This window comes from Anser brachyrhynchus (assembly GCF_964034855.1).
Source record: "Anser brachyrhynchus genome assembly, chromosome: 1".
Taxonomy (NCBI): Eukaryota; Metazoa; Chordata; class Aves; order Anseriformes; family Anatidae; genus Anser; species Anser brachyrhynchus.
In genome coordinates, this window is record NC_137694.1 from 116807061 (window position 1) to 116832423 (window position 25363).

At 46.4% G+C, this 25363-nt stretch overlaps 1 protein-coding gene across 8 annotated transcripts; it reads left to right on the top strand.

Annotated features, from left to right (window-relative positions):
* Positions 1 to 7989: 7989 nt before the first annotated feature.
* B3GALT5 (beta-1,3-galactosyltransferase 5) lies at positions 7990 to 24691 on the top strand. Of its 8 annotated transcripts, none has more exons than XR_013954887.1 (6): positions 7992 to 9066; positions 14664 to 14803; positions 16149 to 16232; positions 17557 to 17746; positions 18125 to 19508; positions 19651 to 24691. XR_013954887.1 is itself a non-coding variant. In XM_080604263.1 (6 exons), exons 5-6 carry the CDS (start codon positions 17654 to 17656, stop codon positions 19079 to 19081), a joined length of 1050 nt encoding a protein of 349 aa, XP_080460389.1. In that variant the 5' UTR covers positions 7992 to 9066; positions 14664 to 14803; positions 16149 to 16232; positions 16754 to 16857; positions 17557 to 17653; the 3' UTR covers positions 19082 to 24691. The 8 variants fall into 8 exon arrangements, 7 of the variants coding, with proteins under 7 accessions (XP_080460391.1, XP_080460389.1, XP_080460385.1 ...); XM_080604263.1 differs by adding an exon at positions 16754 to 16857 and having other exon boundaries at positions 18125 to 24691; XM_080604265.1 differs by having other exon boundaries at positions 7990 to 9066; positions 17554 to 17746; positions 18125 to 24691.
* Positions 24692 to 25363: the final 672 nt, after the last annotated feature.

Consider the following 25363-nt stretch of genomic DNA (forward strand, 5'->3'; position numbering starts at 1 on the left):
GGAATATGAATGTTCAGCAGATGCACCTGGTGCATCATGCATTGCACGTCATGGGGAACTGCATGAGAGATAAAGCAAGGAAAAGGTATGGCTGACTGTACAACAGCACATACCCAACACATAAGATGGGCCGCCTGACGTGCTGAAAAACAGGGTCTCAGCATGAATATTTCCAAAATCTGGAAATGTCTCTCACCTGAAGAGAGGAAGCAGATGGAGAGACACAAGCATGGGGAATGAGAGGCCTCCTTTACACTGCTACATGGCTTTTCTGTGCAGTGAGAAGGCCAATACTTTGCAGGACTTTGTGAGGTGGCTGGGAATTTCCCTTAAGCAGCTGTCTGCTGTTAGCAGCTGGGGTTTCACGGGTGGAAATCTGCCTGTGGTGCTACCGTCGTGTCAGAGGTGGCTCCAGAGAGTGAGCTCAGGCAGTGCAATATATGTGGTAATGCACTAGTGGTACGTTTTTTCCCCTGTAGAGATCTCAGCCTGACTGTTGCTATTCCTAATGTCAGCACCACCATCTTCCCCCAAGTGACTCATGCAGAAACCACAGGTATCTCGGTGCATGATGTCTTGAAGGCGCATGTTGAAGCCTCGTCAAGGCTGTTTGAACAGCTCGAGGGCCTGGCAGACACTTGATCCCTGTCAGCCTCAGCAGGTGGGCTTCAGAAATGCCCAGGGTGATAATCCCCGTCGAGGCGACGAGCCTCTTTGGGTTACAGAGGGGCCCGTCCGGCGGTCGCCGCGGGGTCTGCCGGCGCTGCAGGAGCTGGCAGCCAGCTTTATCGCCGTGGCTGGGGTGAAGGTCAGCCGCTTTCAGAGGACGGCGCCTCGGCCTGCCCTTCGTGCTCCCAAATTAGAGGTGAGGCCTGGGGCAGGCTCCCCGTGTTGGGGCAGGGCGTAGCACGGGAGGCCAGGCAGCGGCTCCTGCCGTGGGATGGGGGCTGCAGTGGGGCAGCCGCTGCCCCCTAAGAGCCAGCTCCTGGCGCCTGCTGTGCCATGGCAGAAGTGGCATGGAGCAGGAACATTTGGCATAGTGCAGGAGCATTTGATCCTGCACCATCAATGACAGACCAGTCGCTTGCCTCCCAAGCTGTTGGTCTGGCCCCTCTTGCTGTATCCTGAACCTACAAGTCCTCGGGGCTGGCTTGAGCCATTGTCTTGCTTGCCTTGATTTTGTGGCTGATGGTAACGAAAACTTACTGCCCAATGTGGGAATTGTTTTTGGTGCTGAGGGAAACAAGGAAGAAGAAAGATGCTTGCTGTTTTCTACAGGGTAGCAATGGAGGGTGCAATGGCTGTCTTGCAAAGTGGGGAGGGAAGTGATAGATGATGCTAAGAAAGTCACTTCATATTAATGTGCTGTGCTCTAAGTGCATTGCAGAGGGTGTGCGTTAACCTTCAAGATATAGCAGAGAAGTGCAGTGTGTACCTATTTAAAGTTTCTGAGCTATCTATGTTCAGCCATTAAAAATCTTCTTAGACATCTGAGAACATGCATCAGTTTTTTATTTTTACTTTTTGCCCCAAGTGTCTTTTCCTATCGTAACCAGTAGCATGGCTTCATGACTTCCTCCAGGACCACAAGTGCAACACCACGCACTGATGAGTTTGGAGGAGGCTGAAGGCAGTATAGGCATTGGCACGTTTCTGAGCCCAAGGACCAAGGGGGAAAACATGAGCTGGACGTGCAGAATTACCCAGAAACATTTAAATAGCCTTAGCAGAAGGTGCCTGCATCTTTGGGAGATGTGGGTGTCTGGATGTCCTTGGCAAGCAGAGCCGGGAGCCAAAGCCTGGTGTGCTGCCCTCGCTGGGCTGTGTGTATGGGACTGCTGCACAACCCCCGTGGTGTTAATTGATGGAGAAAGATATTAGGGGATATGCTTTGTGGTTGTTAACATGGGGACTGCTTCCAGATAAAAAGCTTTTTTCTTTCTTAATTACAACTCCATTTCCTGAATCCCGTTCAACAGGAAGGAGCATGGAGTGGATTAAGTGGGCAGGAGGAAAAAAGGCCAGGTACATTTATTGCTCCTCTGCGTTTCATGGCATGGTGCTAAAGATTAACAAGCTCCAAACTGGCAAGTGAGGAATCAGAAATAACACAACAGTACTCAACTGGATACCGCGTGCACTCCTGAGATACCCATGTCTAACAGCTAGCTGTAGGAGGGTCAAGGGGAACAAGGGCTAAAGCCAAACCACCAGTCACGAGCACCCTGGAGGCAGACAGACCTGCGCTCCCCAGCTGCCCTTATGCTGAGAAGAGCTGAGGGTGCAGAGGCATGGAGCAGGAGGAGCGGGGCTTTTTGGTGTCATGTTTGAGCTGCCTGCTTGGACAGGGTAAAGAAGAGAGCAGGGTCTGCTCCTGGTCTCACTGACCGCTTGCTTTACGGAGAAACTCCTAAATGAGCTCATGGTGCCCCTTGTAAAGGCAAGTGCTGTAAGCACCAGCCCAGCATATAACAATGAGGGAAGTCTCTGCCCCAAGGAGACGTGCCCTAGGAGGAAGGAGAGTTTCTCTGCTGTGTGAAGGACAGACTGAGTGCACCACTGCCCTCCGTTTCTGTCTGTCAGTCAAAAAAAGAAGAAAAGTTGGAAGCTGTTGATGTAGGAGATGTAAGGCATGAGTTAGATACCTGGAAATCAGATGGAAGATGGACACCCATCAATCTAGCGATAGTTGCCCTCGTTCATCCGGAAAAAAAAATGGAGAAGAACCTGTACAGTTTCTTAAGTATAATATCTAAATCTCTGTGAATGTTACCTCTCTGAGGCAACAGAAAGGGTCAGAGTGCAGCAGAGCTGACCTGTAAACAAGTGGATGAGAGGGAGCAGTGCTGATTAACAGGGTTTCCCTGAAAAAAAGTAGGTGAAAGTTTGCATTTGATTTCAGAGGCTTATGTGGCAAGGCTTTATACATCCATTACAGGTTTTTAAGGAAACAAGTGTTCGCTGAATGGCCTTTTTTTCTTCGTGGAAAAACATGTTTCACTTCTTGAAATTCTGTTTTAAACCAAGTGGGAACATTTCAAAAAGGAATGATGTCAAAAATGATTTCATTTGTGTTGAGCTTTCAGGATAACTTTTTTCCTGAATTTTAAATGTCATTAAAAGTAATATTGGGCCGGATTTCCTTTGAGTCCCGTCCACTGCTGTGTCTGACAGCAAGTTAGCGTAGTGCATTCAGCTGGATTTGCAGCATTTTGCTGCAGAAAAATAGTGTAGGAGCCACTTCTGCTGGTGCTGCAGTACCCCGGTGCTTTTTTTAAAGAAACCCTTGGCTTAGACCAAAACCACCTGCTGGGGTGCACTTGATCCATTAGGGCAAACACATAACAAAGCACCTGATTTCTCAGTCAGCTTTAAACTCATTGAACAACATCACACACTGGGGCTGGCTATACATAGCACCTGCTGGGATGGGCAATTGCCCAGGAGGTAGGCTCACCCTGCCTCCGGGCTGTCCCTGTGGGCTGCTGTTTTTTTAAATGTGAAAGCTTTGGTATACTTGGTTTTGATCCAAATGAACAGAAACTTTCCTGTTGACAGCCTTCGTTTTGAGCCAGATCAAAACTATGCTCTTTGGATACATTCCCCTTGGCATTTCCTCTCTTGCTGGCCCAGCAGAGAAACAGGCTGATAATAAATAAATAAGTAAGAAACTGCATTAAACGCAGTAGCTCAGAGGGATCCATTTGTCAGAGACACAACTGAAGGGTTGGCTTTCTGGCACTGCAGCCAAGCTCCATCCAAGGCTTCATCCCAAGCCACGTACCCGATAATGGTGCTCGGATCAATCAGCACTGAGAAAATGCTTGCAGGCAGATGGGTCAGAGGGGAAGGAGTGGAGGCCATGCCAAACCTGCTTCTCAATCATTTTTTCCTCAGGATCACACCTCTGCCCGGTGGGACGGGGACGTCTGGATGCCTACCTGGGCAACCTGCTCTAGGGAACCTGCTTTGGCAGGGGGGTTGGACCCGGTGATCTCTTGAGGTCCCTTCCAACCCCTACAATTCTGTGATTCTGTGATTCCCCGGGGACCTGGCATCCTGGTCCCTCTGTTTCTTATCATCTTCTGGATGCTCACAAGGCTATGGCAGAAGGAGAACGCCTTCCTGATCAGGATGGGACCAGAAGGCAGGCAGTGGATGCACAGAAGGCCGGGTGGCGGAGCCACAACCTCTGGTGCAGAACAAAAGCAAACCCTCCACATCTGCCCCGGGTCAGGCAGTGGGCTTGGGAGCAGAAATCTCTTCCTGAAAGGAAATCATGGAGCAATGCACGCACTTTTTGGGTTTGCAGCCATTCTGGCCCAGTCGCCTGTAGCTGATCAGGACAGGGTTTTAGTGTCTTTGTTTTGTAGGTTTTTTTTCTATTTTTTTTTTCTTTTCCTTACATTCACTTTGGAGAAAAGCCTACAGAAACAAATAAATAAAAAAGCTCCACATACCTCCCATTAATTACACAGTGAGCAAGGGTGAAAAAAATGCCTTTCCTTATTCCTGTCAGTTGAAGCCCTGGAGCATGTGTTTGATTATCACCACTGTTGTAAAGCAGTGCTTAGCACCTGCTGCAAGACAGCCATGAGGAAGGACTCTTTTGGGGGACTCAGAGGGTCACAGGCTGCTGAAGCAGTGGGGCACCCCTGGCTGTGTCTCTGGAAAGAGCCCACAAGAGAGTAGCAGAAGCACAGTGTAGGAGGTTACAGTTAATGGGTCATAGAATCAGAGAATCACAGAATGGTTTGGGCCAGAAGGGACCTTAAAGACCACCTGGTTCCACCCCCTGCCATGGGCAGGGACACCTCCCACCAGACCGGGCTGCCCAAAGCCCCATCCAGCCTGGCCTTGAACACCTCCAGGGATGGGGCACCCACAGCTTCTCTGGGCAGCCTGTGCCAATGCCTCACCACCCTTTGAGCAAAGAATTTCCTCCTAAACTCTAATCTAAATCTCCCCTCTGTCAGTTTAAACCATTACCTCTTGTCCTACCATGAGGAAGCCGCAGGAGCCCAAACCTCCACACCACAGCCAGGATCCCATGGCCAGGGGTTGGAACCAGATGATCTTTAAGGTCCCTTCCAACCCAAGCCATTTCATGATCCCGCAGCCTCCCATGCTGTGTAGACACCCACCAGGTGTAGCCCTCATCTTGACCTGTCTACCATGGAAGAAGATTGTGGGGAAAATATTGGGCAGCTTATTAATAAGAAAATCAAAAGGCAGCTTCATTGCAGCCTACACTCTCCTTCTGAGTGAGTGTTGCTGTACATGGTGAAGGACCAAGCTCCAGACCTCAGCTGGAGATGCTCTTTGGCTCTCAGAAGGTCTTTGTGCTTTGCAGGAAGGATTAGACAGCAAGAGTCTCACTTAGCTAGCAAAAAAATTTTAGCAATGTATACCAAGAGAAATCAGAACATTTTACTTTTCTACATCTGAATGCAGTTCTCTTCACATATCACTAGCAGGCTTTCTTACAAATAATGGGTAGAAGCTGGTATTAGGCACTCAAACAAAATTAATGCTAAGAACACTATCTACATTGTGAAGGTAAATTAGAGAAACTTTTAAATCAGTATTGGTTTATTTGAGCATTTATTGCCTTTTCTCAGTAAGTGACTTGTCCTTTTATCGATTACCTTAGCTCCTGTATGCAAAATAAGGTGTGAACTGCTGTGGGGCAACTTAAGATTTTTCCCTCTGAATGAAATTCCTATGGGAAATTATTTGTCAGAGTTTTGCATCTGACTGTTCAGGCTTTGGCACTTTCATAAATGGCTTCGTGTTATGTTGTGGTGTGCTACGGCGGAGGTTCACGGGCCTGGGCTCAATCTGCTCTGTAAAAAATGTATGAAGAAACTGCATGAGTATAACACTTAGGGTCATAGTGTGCACATGTTTTTCAAATGGGATGCTTGCTTTCCATAAGCCCCCTTTAAGATGCACTTAAAACATTTTCATTCACATGCAGTGGGCCCATAGTGTATCTGCTGCAGCACTGACCCGAGCCTGGCCAAGGGAGCATAGAGTCCCCTCCCTCCCTGTCCCCATCCCTGTCCTTGTCCCCATGCCACCACAGGAGCACCTGTGCCCAGCAGACGTTAATGAAATGGGGATATAAAAACAAGTGATGTCCTCTGTATTCCCGCATTCACCAGGCAATGTTTCGACAAGCAGATCCTGGACTGAAAATACTTTGTATTTTCAGGTTTGCCTGCAGACAGCCCCAAGCCCCGAGCTGCTGACTCCCTCGGGCACCGTGGAGGAGCGGGGCAGGGCGTGCAGGAGGCAGGGCAGGAGCAGGCCAGCAGAGGAGGGATGGCCCCGTGCCCGCGGGCGGCTGCGGGCAGCGATGCGTGGCACAGGCCGCACAGGTAGGCGTCAGGTATTTAAGGCCTTGTTTGGACAAGTTGTGGTGAGACTTCTAGTATTTTGGTATGGTTAAGTGAGCACGACTCCCACCTTCATTTATCAGGGATGCCATTATGTAGATGAAGGTACACATATAGCGAGGTAACTGGCGTGCCTAGCTCACTGACAGAGCTTGCTCTGTCTGTCAGAGGAGCAGTTCTGCATCACTGGACTTACAATACTATAAATATGAGGGTAGAAGCCATTTGGCTACTATACAAATCGGTTTTATTGGTACCGCTGCTGCTTGCATGAGGTTAAACTGCACTGCTATTAATGTCATTATGACAAACTTTGCCCCGAAACTTCCAACAGCGGTCCTCCTCCTGACTGAAAAAAGTCTGCACAGAGATTCAGTGTAGAAAAATGCTGAAAAGTTCAACTTGAAAATTGGATTTCATGTTGCATAAAGTGAATAACCTTGAAACTCCCAGTGCATCCAGTACCTCTTGCTGGTACACAGCCCGCAAACCACTCACCCTCTTCAGCTGTAAGCACTGCTCTGCCTTCACCCATCTTATCAGCACATGCATTCAGAATAGCCCAAGGACATAGCTCCTATTCACTTTTTCATAATGTTAAAAAAAAAAAACAAAGCAACTACAAAACAACACCACAGCAAATCAAAGCTAATCCCCCACCAAACAACGGCACCTTCTGATGGGTGACTGCAGTTTGACCTTCCCTTTGCCTGCCTTGTGCCGCAGCGAGCTGCGGAAATATTACCTGTCACTTTTTAAGGGCTCTTCCAACCCAAATCACTTGTCTGAGGAGATGACAACACAGAGCCACCAGCGCAATCAGTGCTTCAAGCTCCAGTGTCCTCCTGGAAGGAGAAAGGAGCTATGGGGAGTGCTGGGGGAGAGGGGCTTGGGGACAAATCTGGTTTGGAAGGCAGAAACTTTCCTTTTCCAAGCCCTCTGTGAGCCCCTCTGTGAGCTCCTCAGCCAGCTGAGCAGCATCCATGTTTTCTTTCCTTTTTTTTTTTTTTTTTTTTTTAATTTGATCTAGCCTCTTTTGATGACTAAGGGAACAGGAAGATTATAGTTTAAGTATATAATTTTCATTTGATGTGACAGGTTAAAGCTATGTGCTTTTCGAGAAGGCTGAGGATTATTTTAGTTCAACTACAATGCTGATTTGGGCCCTGACTCACTCTTTGAGAACCGATTTCATGTAGACATATGTTGACTTAAATTGAAATATAGGCATATGTTTACATTACTCTGCTTAAATGCTTTCCCGGCGTAGGGGTGGCCCTACACACCAAGTGCAGTGTTGAATCAGAGGTGGGGTTTGCCTCCTTTTCCCAGCACCAAGGCTATGTTTCTCTGAGTTCCCCTTTATTCCTCACCTCCCCAAAAGACGCCAGCCTCTCAGCCTGCCGTGAACAGGAGCCCTTCAGCGTGTGACCCTTCCCGGGGCTGTGTGTGCCCCATTGGAGCAGTGCTGTCTGCAGTAGGTTTGGAAGTGGTGCCCAACCTATCCTCTTGTATTTCCCCTGCAAAGGAGAAGAAGGAAACGGCGTTTTGTGCATCTCCTACGTGACGTCTATCTATCTATACCCTTGGAGCGGAGGGGGAGGAGGAAGGGAGCTGCCAGCAGCCCGTGGTGATTGATTCGTCCCTTGTTCTTATGCTGCACTGGAGCAACCCATTTCAAAACCTGACAGTGACTAATCAAAGGGAATATTTCTTGCTGGAAGTTCAAACTCCCTGAGTTGTTAGTGGGAAGGCAGCTATTAAATGGGCCTCTTTACCCATAACGTCGATCTGGAAGCGTTCGATCCTGCTCGAGCTTGCAGCCCCAAAGAAAGAAATGTATTTGCCTGAAGCCATTTGCTTCAGTAGCTGTTGTCAAGTGAAACTTTCACCCACTGATTGCAGCCACGGGGGTCGATGTGCATCAGTGGAGGTAAAAATCCTGCGCGTCTCTCTTTTCTGCCGAGGTCCTGGAGGCGGTCCTGGGGCAGATATGGGGTGCTCTTTGCCCCCTGTTTACCTCTTCATCAGGGTGTTGTGGCTCTTAAAGGGAAACCCCATGGCTCAGAGGGTGCCTGGGTGCAAGATTTCCCTCGGGCTGTGAACACCGAGGCAGCCTTGCTCTTAACCCAGAGCACGGTGCCCAACTTTCCCAGCGCTGCAGAGGGCTAGCCCCGCTCCGGCAGAATTTGCGGCTCCGTTAGCAGGGCCGGCATCACCACGGGGGGTCTTTGCCTCCCTCCCCCCCCCCCAGATAAATGCGGAATAACCCCATTTGTGGACAGTTGCTAACTTTCCTTTCCCTGCCGATCCCACTGCAGTGGCATCGCGAGGCTGTTACCTACGGGTGGGAGGGAGAGAGGAAGGGAGGGAGGGAGAGGGAGGAGGAGGAGGAGGATAGAGGGAGGGAAAGAGAGACAGGCAGAGAGCTCGGGTTTCCACCGCCGCAGCGGTGCCTTCCCCGTCTCACCCCACAGCCCACGAGGGGCCGGAGGTGGCCACGCAGCAGCCGCCGTGGGGTCGCTGGGCGGCGCGGGGAGGAGAGCGGAGCGCAGGCAGCGCCTTGCGACCGCCGTGGGAGCCCACTCGCCGCAGCTCCGCGCAGCATGGCCCTGAGAGCCGGAGGATGCTCGTGAGGGAAGGAGGTGCGGATCTCCAAGCGCAGGTACGATCGTGATCACGCGTGGGGCCTCCGCTCGCCCGCCAGCCTTCCCCCGCGGGAGCGGGGTAAGACGAGGCAGCAGGTGCCGTCACGCTTGCCGGGGAGCCAGTGGCGAGGCTTGCTCCGAAGAGCGGTGTCAAAGTCCAGAGCCTGCTACCTGTGAGATCCCGAGCTGAGCCCCGTGCAACCCCAAAGCGGTGGGGAGTTCGTCCCAGGGCTCAGGGCTGCAGCTTCCCTCCTGGGGTAAAAGGGGCAGGAGGTGCACCTTGGCAGGAGAGGCACGCTGATCTGACAGGAGGCAGGTAGCAATCACCGCTCTCGTTTGCCGGAGCTTTAGGGTAGGTTTTAATATCGAGGAGTGTTTTGGCCGCCCGCGAACCTTCCCCCCAGCTACAGAACAGGTTCTGTTTGGGCAGATGAGGTGCGATGTTTTTCTCGCTGTCCCGTGTGTTTGCTGAGACCTTGGAGAAAATGCTTTAAAAGACTCGCGAGGTACAGGTAAGTAATTAAATTGGGCTGCCTCTGTTCTGGGTGGGACTATATGGTGGAGGAAAGCATATGGTGGTGGGAGCTATAGGACAGGAAATATATGATGCCCGGGAACATCCTCCTAAAGTACTGGTTTGCCTCCTTAGTAGGCACGTAAATGCAAAGACTTAGTTAAACTGTTATATGGATAGGGGAAAAATTAAACTTCAAACACTGATAAAGAAATGGTGCCAAGAGGCAGCATGAAAGGAAAGGGCAGAGAAAGGCAGAAGGGCTCACCTACTCCGTGCAAGTGCTGCCCCAGGTTAAAATAGAAAATAAAAACACATCTAAAGGGTAACATCCTGCAAAGTCCTCATTCTACAGTGGCACTGGCTGGGCTGAGAAGCACTCTGTCTGTAAAAGATTTGAGTGACGTTACAATGTCTTTATTGGTAATTTTTCTTGGTTCAGACATTTTCTGTACAGTGTGCATAGCTATTTCTTCTCCGCATTGTTCTTCCTTCTTCCTTCACGTATCTTGAGATTGCTTCTGAGGGAGAAGAGCAGGACCCTCATCCTGTCTCAAATATCATTTTCAGGTTTGTTTTTCAATTTCACTGAGATGAGAAATCCAACTTGTAGCGCTACTTGTAAATGAGGTTGCAATACGTAATTAGTTTTGGGGGACACAAACTCAAGTATAATTTTTGAAGCACAGTGCTCCCACAGATCAGTGAACCAGGCTTTTGGAGTCACAGCACTGAAATCAAGAGCTGAAGGAAGAATTGTTGTCATTGATTTATTTCATTATGAAGGCAAGAGAGTGGCTGTGAGTTGTACCTTACTCCTGTTCAGCACAATGAACCACACTGGCTCATGCTAGGGAAGGCTGCTCTGGTGCATTCAGCTGCGGACAGCCACTAACCTTTGGCATGATCAGGAGTTTGGTATGTAGCAAGTGAAAACAGTAATTGTACTACACCCATTGATTCACAAGGTAATAATAAAAAAGGAAGAGAGCGCATTGGCATTGAAGAGAAATCCAGAAAGGGACATTTGGCACAGAGGCTGTGAGGGGAGGACGGAGACAGAAAGTTTTCAGACCAAACTTTTGGAGGAAATGACTACCAAGAAGGGTAAAGGTCCGTCTGTCAGGGCGAGGAGGCTGCGCCCAGAGGCGCCGCCATCTTCTCCATCCGCGAGGCAGGACGCCTCTCTGCTGGTTGCCTGCCAGCTCTCCATTGATAGCCTGTATTCAGTAAAACCATCCCAATATGCTCCTAAAAATGAGGAAAAGTGACAGCTCTGGGTGCTGGGCTGCAGTGGCTGCCCCTGCGCTGACAGCCTGAGCTTTGCGCAGGGAGCTTCTGCCACAGCCTCTGCTGCCCTGCTGTCCTCCTGCCTCCTGAGAAAGGACTTTGGCCGCATTAACTGCCCAAACTGGTATTTTGGTGGGCTTTTTTCAGAGCCAGGATGTCATCAAGAGGATTTTGTAGGAAGCTTGGAAAAGCAGAATTATATTTAAAACAGAAGTTAGTTTTCCTACTTGGCTAAGTTCCCTGGAAGTGCATTTCTTTTTGACTCTTCAGGTGCAGCATTTCTTTCCTGTGGTGTTACGGGAGCAGCTCCACCTCCTGCCAAACTTTTTGCTGGTTTTGAGAGCAACGGTGTGTTTTGGTCTGAGGATGCTCTTTGGCTTTTCCCAATGAGTGTTACGAGCACGTGGTCATGGCTGTGTCAATGAGGTCAGCGTGTATCAAGAGCATGCAATTCTTGGTGAACTTTTTAACAAGGAGAAAGATGCAGCCTCTGATGCAGAAGGCCCAAAGCTCTGTGAAAACATGCTCGTCCTGGTCTGTATTCTCCTGTAGGTATTGGCCACCAGGGTACTAAGGTGTGCACCTCTGGCCTGGGCCACTTCAGGAATGGAAATCTGCACAGGTGGTGCTGCTGTGTCTGAACTGGGAGGACTGTGTCTGGCGGATGGGAGCCATGAACCTTTGTTCTCTCCTCACGCCCCTCTTGCTTGTGAATGCTGTGTGGCAAAATGTTTGTGTGCCTGGATGATGCACCTGAGAGAGCTGCCATGCTAAGGCTGTGCTTATATGCATGTGCTCGCTCCTTTGCCTACCGGTGCTGTAGTTCACCTCTAGTATATTACCTTGGGTACTATGGGAAACATCATTCAGAGAAGGAATTGGCATAAACTGCTCCCTGAAGAGGTAAGAAGCAAGAAGAAGCTGCAGCAGGTCAGGCAGCTATTCTAAAACTGTCTGTGCTATAGCACAGGCATAGGAGATCTAGGGCAAGCAGGTGAAACCTTCAGAGGCTTTTCCTCCATTACTGAATTTTAAAAAGTTTTATACTTACAAGTCTCTCTCTCTTTTTTTCTTCTTCTTCCTTTTTTTTTTTTTTGGTCATGTTCTTTCTTCGATTTTTAGGAAAAAAGTTTCTCTACTTATTACAACTGTAACAGTGTTTAGGCTGTATTGATCATGATGCTTAAAAATACAGCTGTATGCATATATCTGAATGCAGATCCTATACGCATAGAATTTCCTTGGGATGAGTATTATTCTAGAATTTAACGCATCTCTCGAATCTGTTTTTTACCCTAGAACTACTTAATTTTTCAAAGATGGACTTGTTTCTACTCTTCATTTTTTAAAGACAAAAAATGTTTTTTATTCCTCGTAAGATCCAAAGTAGTAAATAAAACAAGCGCAATCTTCTACGAAGGCAATTCAATTTGCTGGTACAGTTACATGGTCAATAGGCCAAATGTGCATTAGCAGCATAATGACGGTGAACAAGCCAGGCAGCACAGTAGGATTTGCAAATTGGTGACAATAACGCTCCTTCTCCATCCGTCATGTAGCTGCTCACTTGTGGCATAGGAGGACTCTTTGGATAGGCAAGGTTAGGGAAGTCTGTAACTCTGTGTAGGACTGGTAGCACAAGCACCCTGGGTTGATGTGTGATCCTGCAGCACAGAAAGGGTTTTCGGCTGCCCGGCTCTCTCCTTCCACCTGCCCCTCAGGCTATTTAACCTGCAGTGCCACCTGCCCCACAAGGAATAGTCTTCTTTAAATGTTTTTCCATTTAAAAATAGTAGGAAAAGCATTCCTTGTGAGGGACCAGAGTCCACAAGTCTTGTTCATGTGGCTTCTATCTTGTCCTGGTGGCAATCCCATTATGGTTACTACCGGTAGAATAAAATACTATTGTTTGTGAAAACGAAGAGAAAAACAAAACACAAACCAAACCGAAACAAAAAAAACAACACCAGGATTTTGCTGTAAATAAAGTGTCTAACAACTCCATGTTTCAGTGACAGAAACTGGCTTGTATGAAGCACAAGTACAATGTCTTGCATAGATTTGCTGATGGACTGACGAAGGGAGAAAATTCTGATATTGAAGGTTGATGACAAGTAGTAGGGAGAAGAAGGCTTCCTGTGATCTGACAGAAAGACCAGAAGACGGCTTTCCCCTGTCCTTCGCCCTTTTTGGTTTTCCGTCTTCCTTGCCAGCCAATCTTGACTTTCAGTTTGGGTGAGGATGTTAATGTATGCTGCCGTGCGTAGTTCCTTCTGAAGTGAAAAGAGATGTTTTAAAGCATCGTGGAGGACACATTTAGCCACACTGCCTCAGCTGCTACCTGCGTTCAGTTGGAGGTGGCACCACGGCCTAGATCGGCCACCATGGGTGGTGGCCCCGTGGGATGTGGGCACCAAGAACATTCTTGGACAGGGGTCAGCCGGTGCTTCGAGGGGGCAAGGCAGAGTTGTGTGTCCCTGGGCATTGCTTTATTTCAGATACAGGTCAGATGGGTTGGCCGGCCCTAGCTTCCGAGCTTGGCCTAATGAGGGAACCCAGCTGCCCATCAAAGGAACAATTTTTCCTCCCCTTGAAATGTTAGCCTAGCCACTGCCTCGCCAGGGACCTTGACTTTGGGAGCTCAGAGCTGGCCCCCGCTCTTCTAAAATGCTTGTGTTTAGGAAAAAAATAAATGTTTCCTGCTGTACTTGACATTTTCTAATTATCTATGCACATTTAATCCCTCTCTGTGTCCTGCTGAGCTTCTGAGAAAGCAATTTAAAGACTTTGTTCCAGTGAAAATCAAAATTTAGCAGGTATTAGTAGTGCTTACACCAGGATACACGCTACTTTTGCTTATTAGGAAAGGCAAATTGGCATTCCTCTGCTGGCTTTAGCTGTGCCCAAGGTTCCAACTCCCATTTGCATGTTTCAATGGCAGACAGGCTTTTTTTTCAAGGGTCTGCCCTGTAGCAGCCGCGTGCTTCTCTCTTGTACAAGGTGGTGACTGCTGCTGACGGTCAGAAGTGCTTGGGTTGGCTTGTGCTTTGGGTCCTTCACGGCCACTGCCTGCAACCTCAGTGCAAAGCCAACGGTGATCACCCACTGCACTCAGTAGTATGAGAGCAGCAGCTTTGCCCCAGAAAAATTTAGCAACCTTCAGTTCTTTAAATTGGTATTTTGAATCTTTTTCTCATGGGGACTCTAGACCTACTTACCTCCTCTGCCGCCAGCCAGATGGCTTTCCCTGACCCATATGGCACGTAGCCCTGATCTCCTGGTGCTGTTTAGATAATTATACTGATTAACAGACCTAAAGGGGGTGATGGATTAATTTTGATGGAATAACTAGGCTCAGTCAAATGAGTTAACATGGCCCATTCATGGCAGAACACAAAGGAATTTATCAAGGGTCAGTGTTGTAGCAGACACCCTAGAAAATTTGCTCAGCATGGCAAACTTCCACCACGCTTGGGAAACCTCCTGGGACAGCAGAGATGCATTTTTCCCTTTCTCCTCCTTTGCTGAGAGAAATGAAATTCGGGGAGGTTTTATCTTGGTGAGTGCCAGCGAGCTCCAAGTTGCTGTTTTGCTGCTTTCCAGATCACTCTGAGACTTAGGGTGGAAGTGGCTCCTGGTTCTCCAGCAAAGAGCTGCCACCTCAGGCCCCCGGGGATCTTCCCGAGCCGAACTGCAAATACCCCCAATACCTAATGAGTTCAGCTGCTTGCAAGGCAGAGGGCAGCAGCTCAGCTGTCTGGGATCGCAGACCTACATTACCTTCTCCTTTCCTTCCTTTGCTCATTTTAGGTGTGTGCCAGGACAGTGCCCAGATGCAGGCTGCCGTAGCTCTGGTCCCAGGCTTTAGCACAAACCTGGCTGGATCTACCGGAGCCGTATCGCACCCTGCCAGGCTGGGTGAACAAACCCCTCTCTAGGACATGAAGCAGGTAATTTTTTAGCAACGCGCTACATAAAAATATTTTGCAGTTGCAACAATAGGAGATGGAAAAAGCCTTGAGATAATTGCAAACTGCAATTTCTGACTCAGATCAGAGAGAAAACTCAAATAGACCTTAATGCAAAAGGATTTTCTGTAAAGCCTAAAAGATTTATTTTGATGCTAGGGTGCTCTTCAAAATAACCTATGGAAAAGAGACTGTTTGCTAATAAGTCTCCATTGTTTTCTAGACCACCTTCTGTAGACTTATTGTTCACTTCACATTAACATTTCCGGGACTCTTCCATAAAGATAGCTGCTCACAGGCTGGAAATCTTGAATCACAGGCTGTATTATTTGTCAGATGCAGACAAAGGAGAAAAAATACAGTGGAAGTCAAATTTAATTTAGCAACCACGTGTCTTGTCACACCTAACCCATGCTGTAGAACAATATGCTTTAGGCTGGATGACTGCTAAATGCACTCGTGGCCATATTGTGCTGTTTAAACATGACAGAAGCCATTGTTTTCCACCCATCCTTCATATAATAGCAATTTTCCCAGGAAATGAGGGAGACGGAGCATCTGCTTCACCCATTAAGCTAACCCTGCTGTTTACAGGTAGGATGAGGGTGAGATGGGGGCTCAGGAGCCAATGCTGGTAGGATTTAATTCCCTGATAAGACATTTTACATGGTCCCTTGAATCTTCCTACCTCTGCGAGAGGGAAGGAGAGAAGAAGCACCTGGTCTGGGGCTTGTGGGGGTCTGCGGGGCTGGGGGCAGTGGCATGTTGCTGCAGCCAGGGTGAGCGCCCGGACCAGGGCTCAGCATGGGATGCAGACGGGTTGGGAGGCAGTGAAAGGTGAGCCCCCAGCCTATGAATGCCTGAGGTGCTGCTCATACCTCTGAGGGATGATGTAGAAATTTCATTTGAGAAAAAAATAATAAATAAATAGTTCACAGTTCCACAGTTCATAAGTCTATATTTGCTTTTGGTGATTAAACCTATGACAAAAGCCAGCATTTCCCAGCTCTCAGAAGAGACTTTGCTCCAGGAAGTCAATATTTCTTATCAGAGGCCACTGCCCCACTGGCAGTAGGCAGGGACCTGCTGTGATACTGCATGTTTATGTTACATGACTTTCAAAGTTTACAACTACCTTTTACAATTAACATAAATATGCAAGCATTTGCACAGCCCGCACATCTATAGGCAGTATGCTTCTTCATCTGCAGACTGAAAAGGAGGATGGATACTTGCCAGGATACCTGCCAGGATGTGTGCTGGGGACTGCTCTGCCAGACACCCACCCCAGGGGATTTTTGCCTTTTTTTTTTTTTTTTTTTTGCAGATGTGTTACCAGTGACCAAACCCAGAAGAGATGTGAGAGGTAGCTGCAGTCAAGCCATCATCAGTCTGATTCTGCTGAGATCAGGTAAAATGAGCATGGTGTGTTATGGTTGCTTGCTTTTGAGGATTTCCGAAGAAGTTTTAATGGGCTTCTACTGAAGGAAGGGCTTATCTGAAGGGCTTCTGTTTGCGCATGTCCTGGAAGTCCTGCTACAGAGCAATGGCAGACCCTTGAACAGCCTCATGAGAGGCAATGACAGGAGCAGACCCCTTCTGCAGTTCTGTTGGCATTCTCAGAACATCATAATATATATATATATAATGTATATATATACATATGTACACACATATATGCATATGTATATATACATATATACACACATATGCATATATATATGCATTTCCTTCTATCTACACTCTCACACAATTTTACATGTGCATTTAGTTAAAACAACTTTTGAGTTAATCCCAAGTAAGCTATATATACATGAAAAAAAAAATCAGATTTGAGGAATATTCAATTTAAAGACAATATTTTCAATACAAGTGGCAGAAGAAACGTGAAATTTGTTTGCATTTTCAAAAATGATTAGTGAATCATTACAGAAATACATTTCACTATGGGAGGAGTATCAGGATCCAGGACTCCAGTTCTGCTCATTTCATGCTTTTGTGGATACCTATCAAAATTAATGGGACTATTCTTACAGGTAAGGTGAGCTGGACTTGGTCTCAGGCACACCTGGCTGGACTTTAAAATATATTTACGCCTGTAATGAAAAACCTGTTCATTGCATGGAAAGGGAATAAGCTGTGTCTGGATTTGAGCAATTTGAGGGCACTAGAGTGGCTTGGGGGAGTCCAGGCAGAACTGTCCTACTCAGAAGGCAGAGATCAAGTTTCCCTGAAATCTGCATCTCTGAGGCTTGTCAGCTCCTTTTTTTTGTGTGTTTTTGGATGTAAGGCCAGATCAAATTCGTTGTTAGGGAGGGGGGGAAGAGGAAGGGAAAGCTTTTCCCCCAGTGAGAATTCCTGGTGTTCTGAAACAGGAGCTGGTGGGGTCAGGGACTGCGGAGCTCAGGCATCAGGCTTTTCTCAACAGGTTAATTTATGGAGGTATGTAATCCTTTTTGGCACTGTGGCCTTTTTGGCTTTACTTCCATTGTTTTTGTCTCTCTTAAGATTTGTACTAGGTTTGTAACCAGTTACGCAGCACGTTAATCTGTTACAATGATGACCGAATGAGTGTTGTTGTTGTTGATGGGACCGCTTTCACCTAAAAGCATAGGAGTGTACAGACTACCCCCTTTTCCCCTCAGCATGCCCTAGTGAGTCACCTGAATTCTGCAAAAGGGGAAAAATCCCAGCAATCTGACCCACTGCTTTTTTTTTTTTTTTTTTCCAAGCAGCTGACCCAATGTCAAATAAACGGCTCATGGCCCTTCCAGCAGCAAGACCGGGAGCAGTCTCCGGGTTGGTGCAAGAGTCCCACAGGATGCGAAGAAAATGAAGACGGGAGGAACCTGGTTAGGTCTGCTAATGGGCCAGGGCTTGCTGGCTTCAAGAACCAGACATTTTTCCAGTGAATGGATAAATATGGTATTTAAAAAAGCTATTACTGTTATTCTCTCTCATCTGGCATGAGCACATATCTGCCTCTTCCCCACTGTCTGGCTTGTGAGACAGGTCTGAAGCGTTGGTCAGGGTGGCCTGGTGTTGGTGAGCCCTCTTGTGTGGGTTTGTGAGGATATACGGGCTTGGGGCCAGGTTCAGGGAAGCACAAGTGCAAATTTGATTGCCAGCAGAATGCCTTGTAGGGACGATCCTCAGAGAAAAAGTGTGTAGGTGAGTGCCCTGAAAAAGGTAGCTTTTAATTAGAGATGACCTGGCTTTAAATCCCTACACAGGGGGTTTTGTATACAGCACTGAAAGGAACCAGATATTTTTTAATATGCCATTCCTTCTTGTTTCTTTCAGATGGATTTCACAAAACTCAAGATTCTTGTTTGCCTTGTAGGGCTTAGTTGTGCCAGCTTCTGGTTTTCTTACATGAATTTGACCAAACTCTGTATATTCTGTGAAAAAAAACAGAATTTCTTACTACCTACACAGACTTTTAGGAGAATCCAAGGAAGCTTCTTGCAGCTCCCAGATATAGATTGCCATAAGAACCCACCTTTTCTCGTCCTGCTTGTGGCATCCTCATACCAGCACAGCAATGCCAGGATGGCCATCCGGCAAACCTGGGGGAAGGAGAGAATGGTGGCCAGCAAACGCCTTGTGACATATTTCCTCCTGGGAACCACTGTGAATCTCACACAGCAGGCTGACATCACTGATGAAAGCCAAAAATACAAAGACATTATTCAAAAGGACTTTATAGACACATACTACAACCTGACTTTGAAGACCATGATGGGAGTTGAGTGGATTCACAAGTTTTGTAACCAGTCCAGCTTTGTGATGAAAACCGACACAGATGTGTTTGTCAATGTTTTTTACCTCACTGAGCTGCTTCTAAGGAAAAATAGGACCACAAGGTTCTTCACAGGCTTTTTAAAACTGCACGAGTACCCCATAAGGGACAGAGAGAGTAAGTGGTATGTGAGCATAGAAGAATATCCAGGAAAGACCTACCCACCGTTTTGTTCAGGGACTGGCTATGTTTTATCCACTGATGTTGCTAGTCAGATCTATAATGTTTCAGAGAGCATTTTGTTCATCAAACTGGAGGATGTATTCATAGGACTGTGCCTTGACAAATTAAACATTCAGCTGGAAGAGCTTCATTCAGAGCAGACATTTTTTCCAGAAAAGATTACATTCTCTGTTTCTCGCTTTAAGAAAATAGTGATGTGCCATAAAGTAAAACCATCTGAACAGCTGAGCTACTGGAATCACTTAGTGACAGAAGAACACAGAGGAGTGCTCTAGCACATTCCCTGATTGAATTAACAAGCTGAAATGCTCCGAATTTACAGGGCTGCTCTTAACTCCAGCAAAACTCCCAGTTAATTCTAGACCCATCATGTTAAAGACAATTTTCATGGTTATTTTAATCTCCATTTCTGCCTCAGAACACTGTAACCTCTTTCTCTCCTATTCACTCTCATATCTTTCCATCCCTTCTCTACATAAGCCATTATTAATATTTTTTTTTTCTAAGAGATGCAGGCACACAAAACTGTCCTCTCCATGGATCAACTCTCCAAATCTTGCTGCTACAGGACTGGGAACATATCTACGGTGAAAAAAAAAAAATCAAGGTTCCTTCATTCAGAGAAAAAAATTGCACTACCTTCCCTGTCTCCCTTGATAGATTACTGTATTTGCACTCATCTGTGCAGGCATTTAAGAAAAGGTGATTGCTGCTGTCAGGGCATTCCCCTCCTGGCATAGGGAACCACAGCTCTGCAGTTGTGCCTTTGCAGTGAGCTCTGCGAAGGCAAAACTGCGTAGTGGCACAGATACTTCCTTCAATCTACACATATATTTTTTTTCAGAGATGGAAGAATTTTCCCATGCAGCACTCCTGGGATAACCCTAGGTATTGCAGACCATCTTGTGAACATGTAAGACTACACATGAAATGCGTGACATGAAATGTGCATTTGTTTCCCTGTACATGCCACCCATTTGAAATGATCATATGGTAGAGATGGATCCATATCACAGAATCACAGACCGGTTGAGGTTGGAAAGGTCCTCTGGAGGTCATCTGCTCAAACAGGGCCACCTAGTTCCAGTTGCCCAGGATCACTTGGGTTTTGAGTAACTTCAAGGAGGAGACCCCACAGCTCTCTGGGCAGCCTGTGCCAGGGCTCCTCACCCACACAGCACAGAAGGGCTGCCTGGCGTTCAGAAGGAGGCTCCTGGGCTCCACTTTGTGCCCACTGCCTCTGGTCCTGGTGCTGGGCACCACTGAAAAGGGCCTGGCTCCGTCCTCTTTGCACCCTCCCTTCAGGTATTTATGGACATTGATGAGATCCCCCTGAGCCTTCCCTTCTCCAGGCTGAACAGCCCCAGCTCTCTCAGCCTCTCCTCACAGGAGAGGTGCTCCAGTGCCTTCATCATCTTGGTGACCCTTCACTGGACTCTCCCAGATGTCCATGAGGAGTGTCTGTGCAGACTGTCCAGGTCTCTCTATTGCAATAGACCCAGGAGATGCCGTTTACATTTATGCCTCGCTTTGATTGATTGAAAGCTACTGTAAATGGTTTATCAAGGCTAAACTAGATTCCTTAAAGTGAACTAAATAATATATCTGAGATAGATGTTTTCCCTGTGAGGAACTGGGTGTGTATGGTGGAAAAGACAGCAGGATTTTTCTTTTATAAACAAGACCTAGTAGGAGAATATGGCCAAGTAATCATTCAGGCTAGGAAGCTCATTTCTTATTTCATTACCAACTAAACACTCAGGAAATCACTGGGATGTCTGTAGGTTTCATAGGTAAGGAATTGAGTCCTCACAGCAGATGCAGGGAAAACACATTTGGGCAGGGAGGCAGGAGTTCATAAATTCATGAGTTATTCAATACTCTTATTTCATTTGATCCACGCAAAGAAAAGGTCAGTTTTACCAGCAAAGAAAGATTGAATGCCTGTGGAGTGCATGAAATATATTTTCCAGAGAGCAGCAAGAGTGGGGCTTCTCCCTAGGAGAAGTGAGCTGGGATCTGAGCAGATCCCTGCCATGGCTGGCAGGGTTCAGCCCTACACAGCCATGTGAGGGAGCAGAACCGCCAGACCCAACCAAGAGTCCAGATCATAATGGTCGTGAGTTTGGTCCTGAGATCAACGGTGGGCCATAGCGATGACAGGTGGGGTCAGGATTAGGACCGGTGAGGGGAAGCAGGGTCAGACACGGCCCTGGGATGGCAGAGCAGAACCCTCCCTACAGAGCGGTGAGGTTGTGCTCCACAAAACGCCCCATGGTCCCAATCCCCACGTTACCCTGGCCCAGACAGGCAGTGCTGGGCTCTCCTTCTGCCTGAGCCTCGTGGTTTCCTCACGGTGAAAGCCAGGAGGGGTGGGAAGTGCACTTCTGGCTCTGAGGGCTCCTGGCCACATTTGGCCTTCTTGGAAGCAATGTGGTTGGCAGGTGAACACCACCCACGCTTCCAGCCAGGGCAAGGATCACGCAAATAAAGTTAGGTGTCTAACTTGTTATTTAGGATGAGTGAAGAAGCAAGAACTGCCAGCCTTTCTGAGTCTTTTTTGAGGGGCTCACAAGGGAAGATCCAGCGATGAAGAGAGCAAGGAGTGGTATAGGTATTCTGGTCTTTCAAGGTTTTCTATGACACTCTTTCAAATACAGAAATTCTAACATAGAATACTTTTATTACTTTAGTTTTATTTATTTTTATTGTTTCAGTTCTTTTTATTCATCTCAGTGACCATTGTCCAAGTGTCCTTTTTCACTTGCTTGTGTTTGAAGAGCAGGATAAATATTTTCAGCAGAAATATGTCCCATCCTGAAAAATATTTAATAAGAGAGTTATATTTATATAGAGAATATAATGTAGAGAATAGAATATACATTATATTATTTATTTTCTTCTGATGTAAAGTAACCTGAGTCCACAGATTATGATGAAAGAAATACAGGAAAGACTTTTTTTTTTTTTTTGATTGAAGAATAATCTCTATTTTAAGTTTCCCATTCAGAAAATAGCCATGCATATGGTGTTTACAGGGACATGGCTAACCAGGTGGTTGGGTGGGTGGCAAAGGAGGTGTTTGCCTTCCCCTAGCACATAACCTGTGCCAGCGAGTGGGGAGTCCAGCTCCAGGCTGAATGGCATCTCCCTGCCTCCCCTACTAACTTTGCAGGTGTATCCGGCCTTGGACTCAAAGCTCTGCTGTAGCACATCTACTTGTGCTGCTGCCTTCAATACGTGCAAAGGGTCGGACTGGACAAGCCCAGCAACAGCATTTAAATCGCTATTCTTTCCATGTAAACAGCAGAAAAGTCTTTTTGCCATTCGTTGTCATTGTACCTAAGGTGCAAGCTGGCAATTGTACTGCTTGAATTACTTCATTCGGCTCTGGGGTCCCCAGCACAAGGACATGGGCCTGTTGGAGTGGGTCCAGTGGAGGGCCACGAGGATGCTCAGAGGGCTGGAGCACCTCTCCTGTGAAGACAGGCTGAGGGAGCTGGGGTTGTTCAGCCTGGAGAAAAGAAGGCCCTACAGTGGCCTTCCAGTACCTAAAGGGGGCCTGCAGGACAGCTTGGGAGGGACTCTGTGTCAGGGAGTGCAGTGACAGGACAAGACAATGGCTTTAAACTTAAAGCGGGGAGATTTAGATTAGATATAAGGGGGAAATTCTTCACTATGAGGGTGGTGAGGCACTGGGACAGGCTGCGCAGAGAAGCTATGGGTGCCTCATCCCTGGAGGTGTTCAAGGTCTGGGTAGATGGGGCTTTGGGCAACCTGGTCTGGTGGGAGGTGTCCCTGCCCATGGCAGGGGGGTGGAACTGGATGATCTTTAAGGTCCTTTCCAACCCAAACCTGTGATTCTGTGATTCTGTTATTTTCTTTTATGGAAAAATACTGATCATAAAGGAAAGTTTTCTGGCCTCTCCTAGCTCCCACTCCTGTGGGGCAGGAGGGGCTGTGAGCTGGGACAGCACAGTGCAGCCTGGTGCTCACACTGGCCTCTTCTGGTACACAGAGAAATAATCCTTCAGTCCCTGGTGGGTCTCTCCTCCCTTTACACACCACGACATGTGCTTCACTTCCACCTCTGGGCCTGGCGCCAGCCTTACCCCAGATGGCAGGGCCAGTCCAGTCAATGTGTGTGGGCAGAACAGCCCTTTGTTTACATACAGATGAGTTTACTTTTTCACCTTCACTAGGTGTTGAGATCCAAGAGGTATGGTGGCACCTGGCTCCTGGGACGGTGCCGCTGCTGGTCTTCTGTCAGTCTGAGTTGGTGGCCATGGGTGAAGTCTCCTTTCTGGAGACATTTTGTGTTGTTTACTGAAGGATGGCTGTTCTTGAACAGCATTAAAATATGTCTTACCCTAGCTGTTTGTGGCCTTGTACCATCACGGAAATGTTACCCTTGACAGACAGGTTCAGCTAGCCTTATAGACTACGGGTTTAATTTTAGTTAGGAGTGTTCCTGCTTACCTGAATATAGCTACTATCAGGGAAGATGATTCTAGTCGCTGTTAATCACATTTGCAGATGCTAACCCTATATTTTTGGGTTAAATTCATAGCTGCTGTGCCACTGCTAATAAGGTCCTCGGGCCTGTTTTTGCCCCATTCTGGATGCTTTTTCCTGGGAGCATATTTGAAATTTCTAGCAACCTGTGCAAGATGACTACTTATTACTGCATTTGAAATATTTTGTCCCCACTGAATATATGTTGTTAAGCATTTAACGTCCTGCCTAACTGAAACATTTGGCCTACCACCACTAAATCTCCAATAATAAGCAAATGAGTACAGGCTGAAATGTTACGGATTCAGGTAGTTTTTTCCTCTCCTTTTTACAAATTGGCTTCCCAAGTGAACGCTTTAGGTTGCTGCACATTATTTTCCTCAACCTATGATTTTCTGTGTGCTCACATAAATTAGAATTTGATTTCATAAATCTACCAGTTCAATAGACTACTTTGAATTAGAACATAGTAAATGAATAATTAATTATTCAAAATATAAGATTATACTGCTGTAAAAGGTGATTTAAGAGAAGTAGCTGATTGCATGTAAGGCAAATTTATTTACTGAAACAAAGCCACAAAGATAGTCAGTTTTCATGTGTCAGCTAAATAAAATGAGTTTTTGCTGCTTCAGCCACATATCATAACTTTTAACACAATCAAAACTGTTCAGTGGCCTTTTGCCAAAATATGTGTATTTTCCTATGATAGACGACCAGAAAAAGAGTGGAAATATAACTAGGATGATAAATAAAATACTGCAGTGTACATACACTTATCTTTCTAAATTTTTTTATAGACTGATAAGAGAACGTAGACAAATTCTTGGAAGCTTATGTGCATTATCCTAACATTTTTATGCTGCTTGGGTCAGTAGATCATTAAATCAATTTTTTATGAATAGCTTTGGAAAGTTACTCTGAAAAGTTACTTAAGTGCTTCTCGTTTAGTAATAAGACATGTAGAAATCAACAGAGTTTATAGTGTCTTAGAGCTGGTTAAGTGCACTTCAGCATAATGTATTTCTTCCAATGCAAGATCGGTTTTTGAATACAGAAAAATGAATATACTTTTCACAATCCTAACTCATCAACTAACCTATTCTTAATTTAGGTTAAGATTTTCAAAAATGTCCATGAAGGATTTGATCACATACCTTGTCTGATTCAGCATTGCTGAAGAGGTATCACCCTTCCAAGATATTTTGAGAATACGGGGTAGATTTTTGCAATCAAACATTTGCCTTATGTAAAAGCTGAGTGGAACACAAGGGCTAACCACCTATAATGGATCTGGCAGAGACATTGCTCTGAGAATGTTGAGCTAACTATTCAATGTATAATATTTTAGTAAAATATTTTGTTACCATAGATTTGTGTGTTCACTTCTTTTTCAGTTGTGAATGTATTGACATTTTGGGATGAAGTCAAGTCAGGAGGTTTGCTCTTTTTCCAATTAAAATTGATTTTCTTCTCTTCTCTGAAACACTTATTTTTCACATCCTAAAATAAGAGTTGTTGGTTCCTCTTCCTAAGGCAAGTGCATAATTCCCATGAAAGACAAAGTGACCAAGAATGGGAATGTTTTCTCAAGTATTAAGCATGCAGTCCTGCCACATGACACTCTTGTCATTAACAATCTGCACATGGTACACCTTTAAGTCAAAGGCAGCTTAAAACAGAATCTTATAAACAGGCTGTGATCTGAAATACAGAGTAGTTTTGTTTGTTTTTGCTTGTTTGTTTTCAAAAATGACAAGAACGTCAAGTACGAGATTATTAAAACCGTAACAAAGGTAGCAATAAATAAATAAATAAATACAGTTTTAACCACAGTTTATACCATTCTGAAGATCCAGATCCAGAAACAACACAATCCTGAAACTGTGTTGCCTGTGTCACAGTAGCCAGTAGTGTTTGACTGTGCTTGACTGGCATGCTTCTTCGGATCAGGAAGAACAGCTCTGCCCCCCTATCACTTACAAGGGAAGTGTCAAATAACTTAAGCTAGTCAGATTGCCTGCCAAACACAAGCAGTTATG

Coding starts and splice junctions, on each gene's coding strand:
- B3GALT5 (XM_080604265.1), top strand. CDS start 17,654: ATGAAGACGGGAGGAACCTGGTTAGGTCTGCTAATGGGCCAGGGCTTG. Junction 17,747..18,124: donor CCAGTGAATGGATAAATATG/GTATTTAAAAAA, acceptor TGTTTCTTTCAG/ATGGATTTCACAAAACTCAA.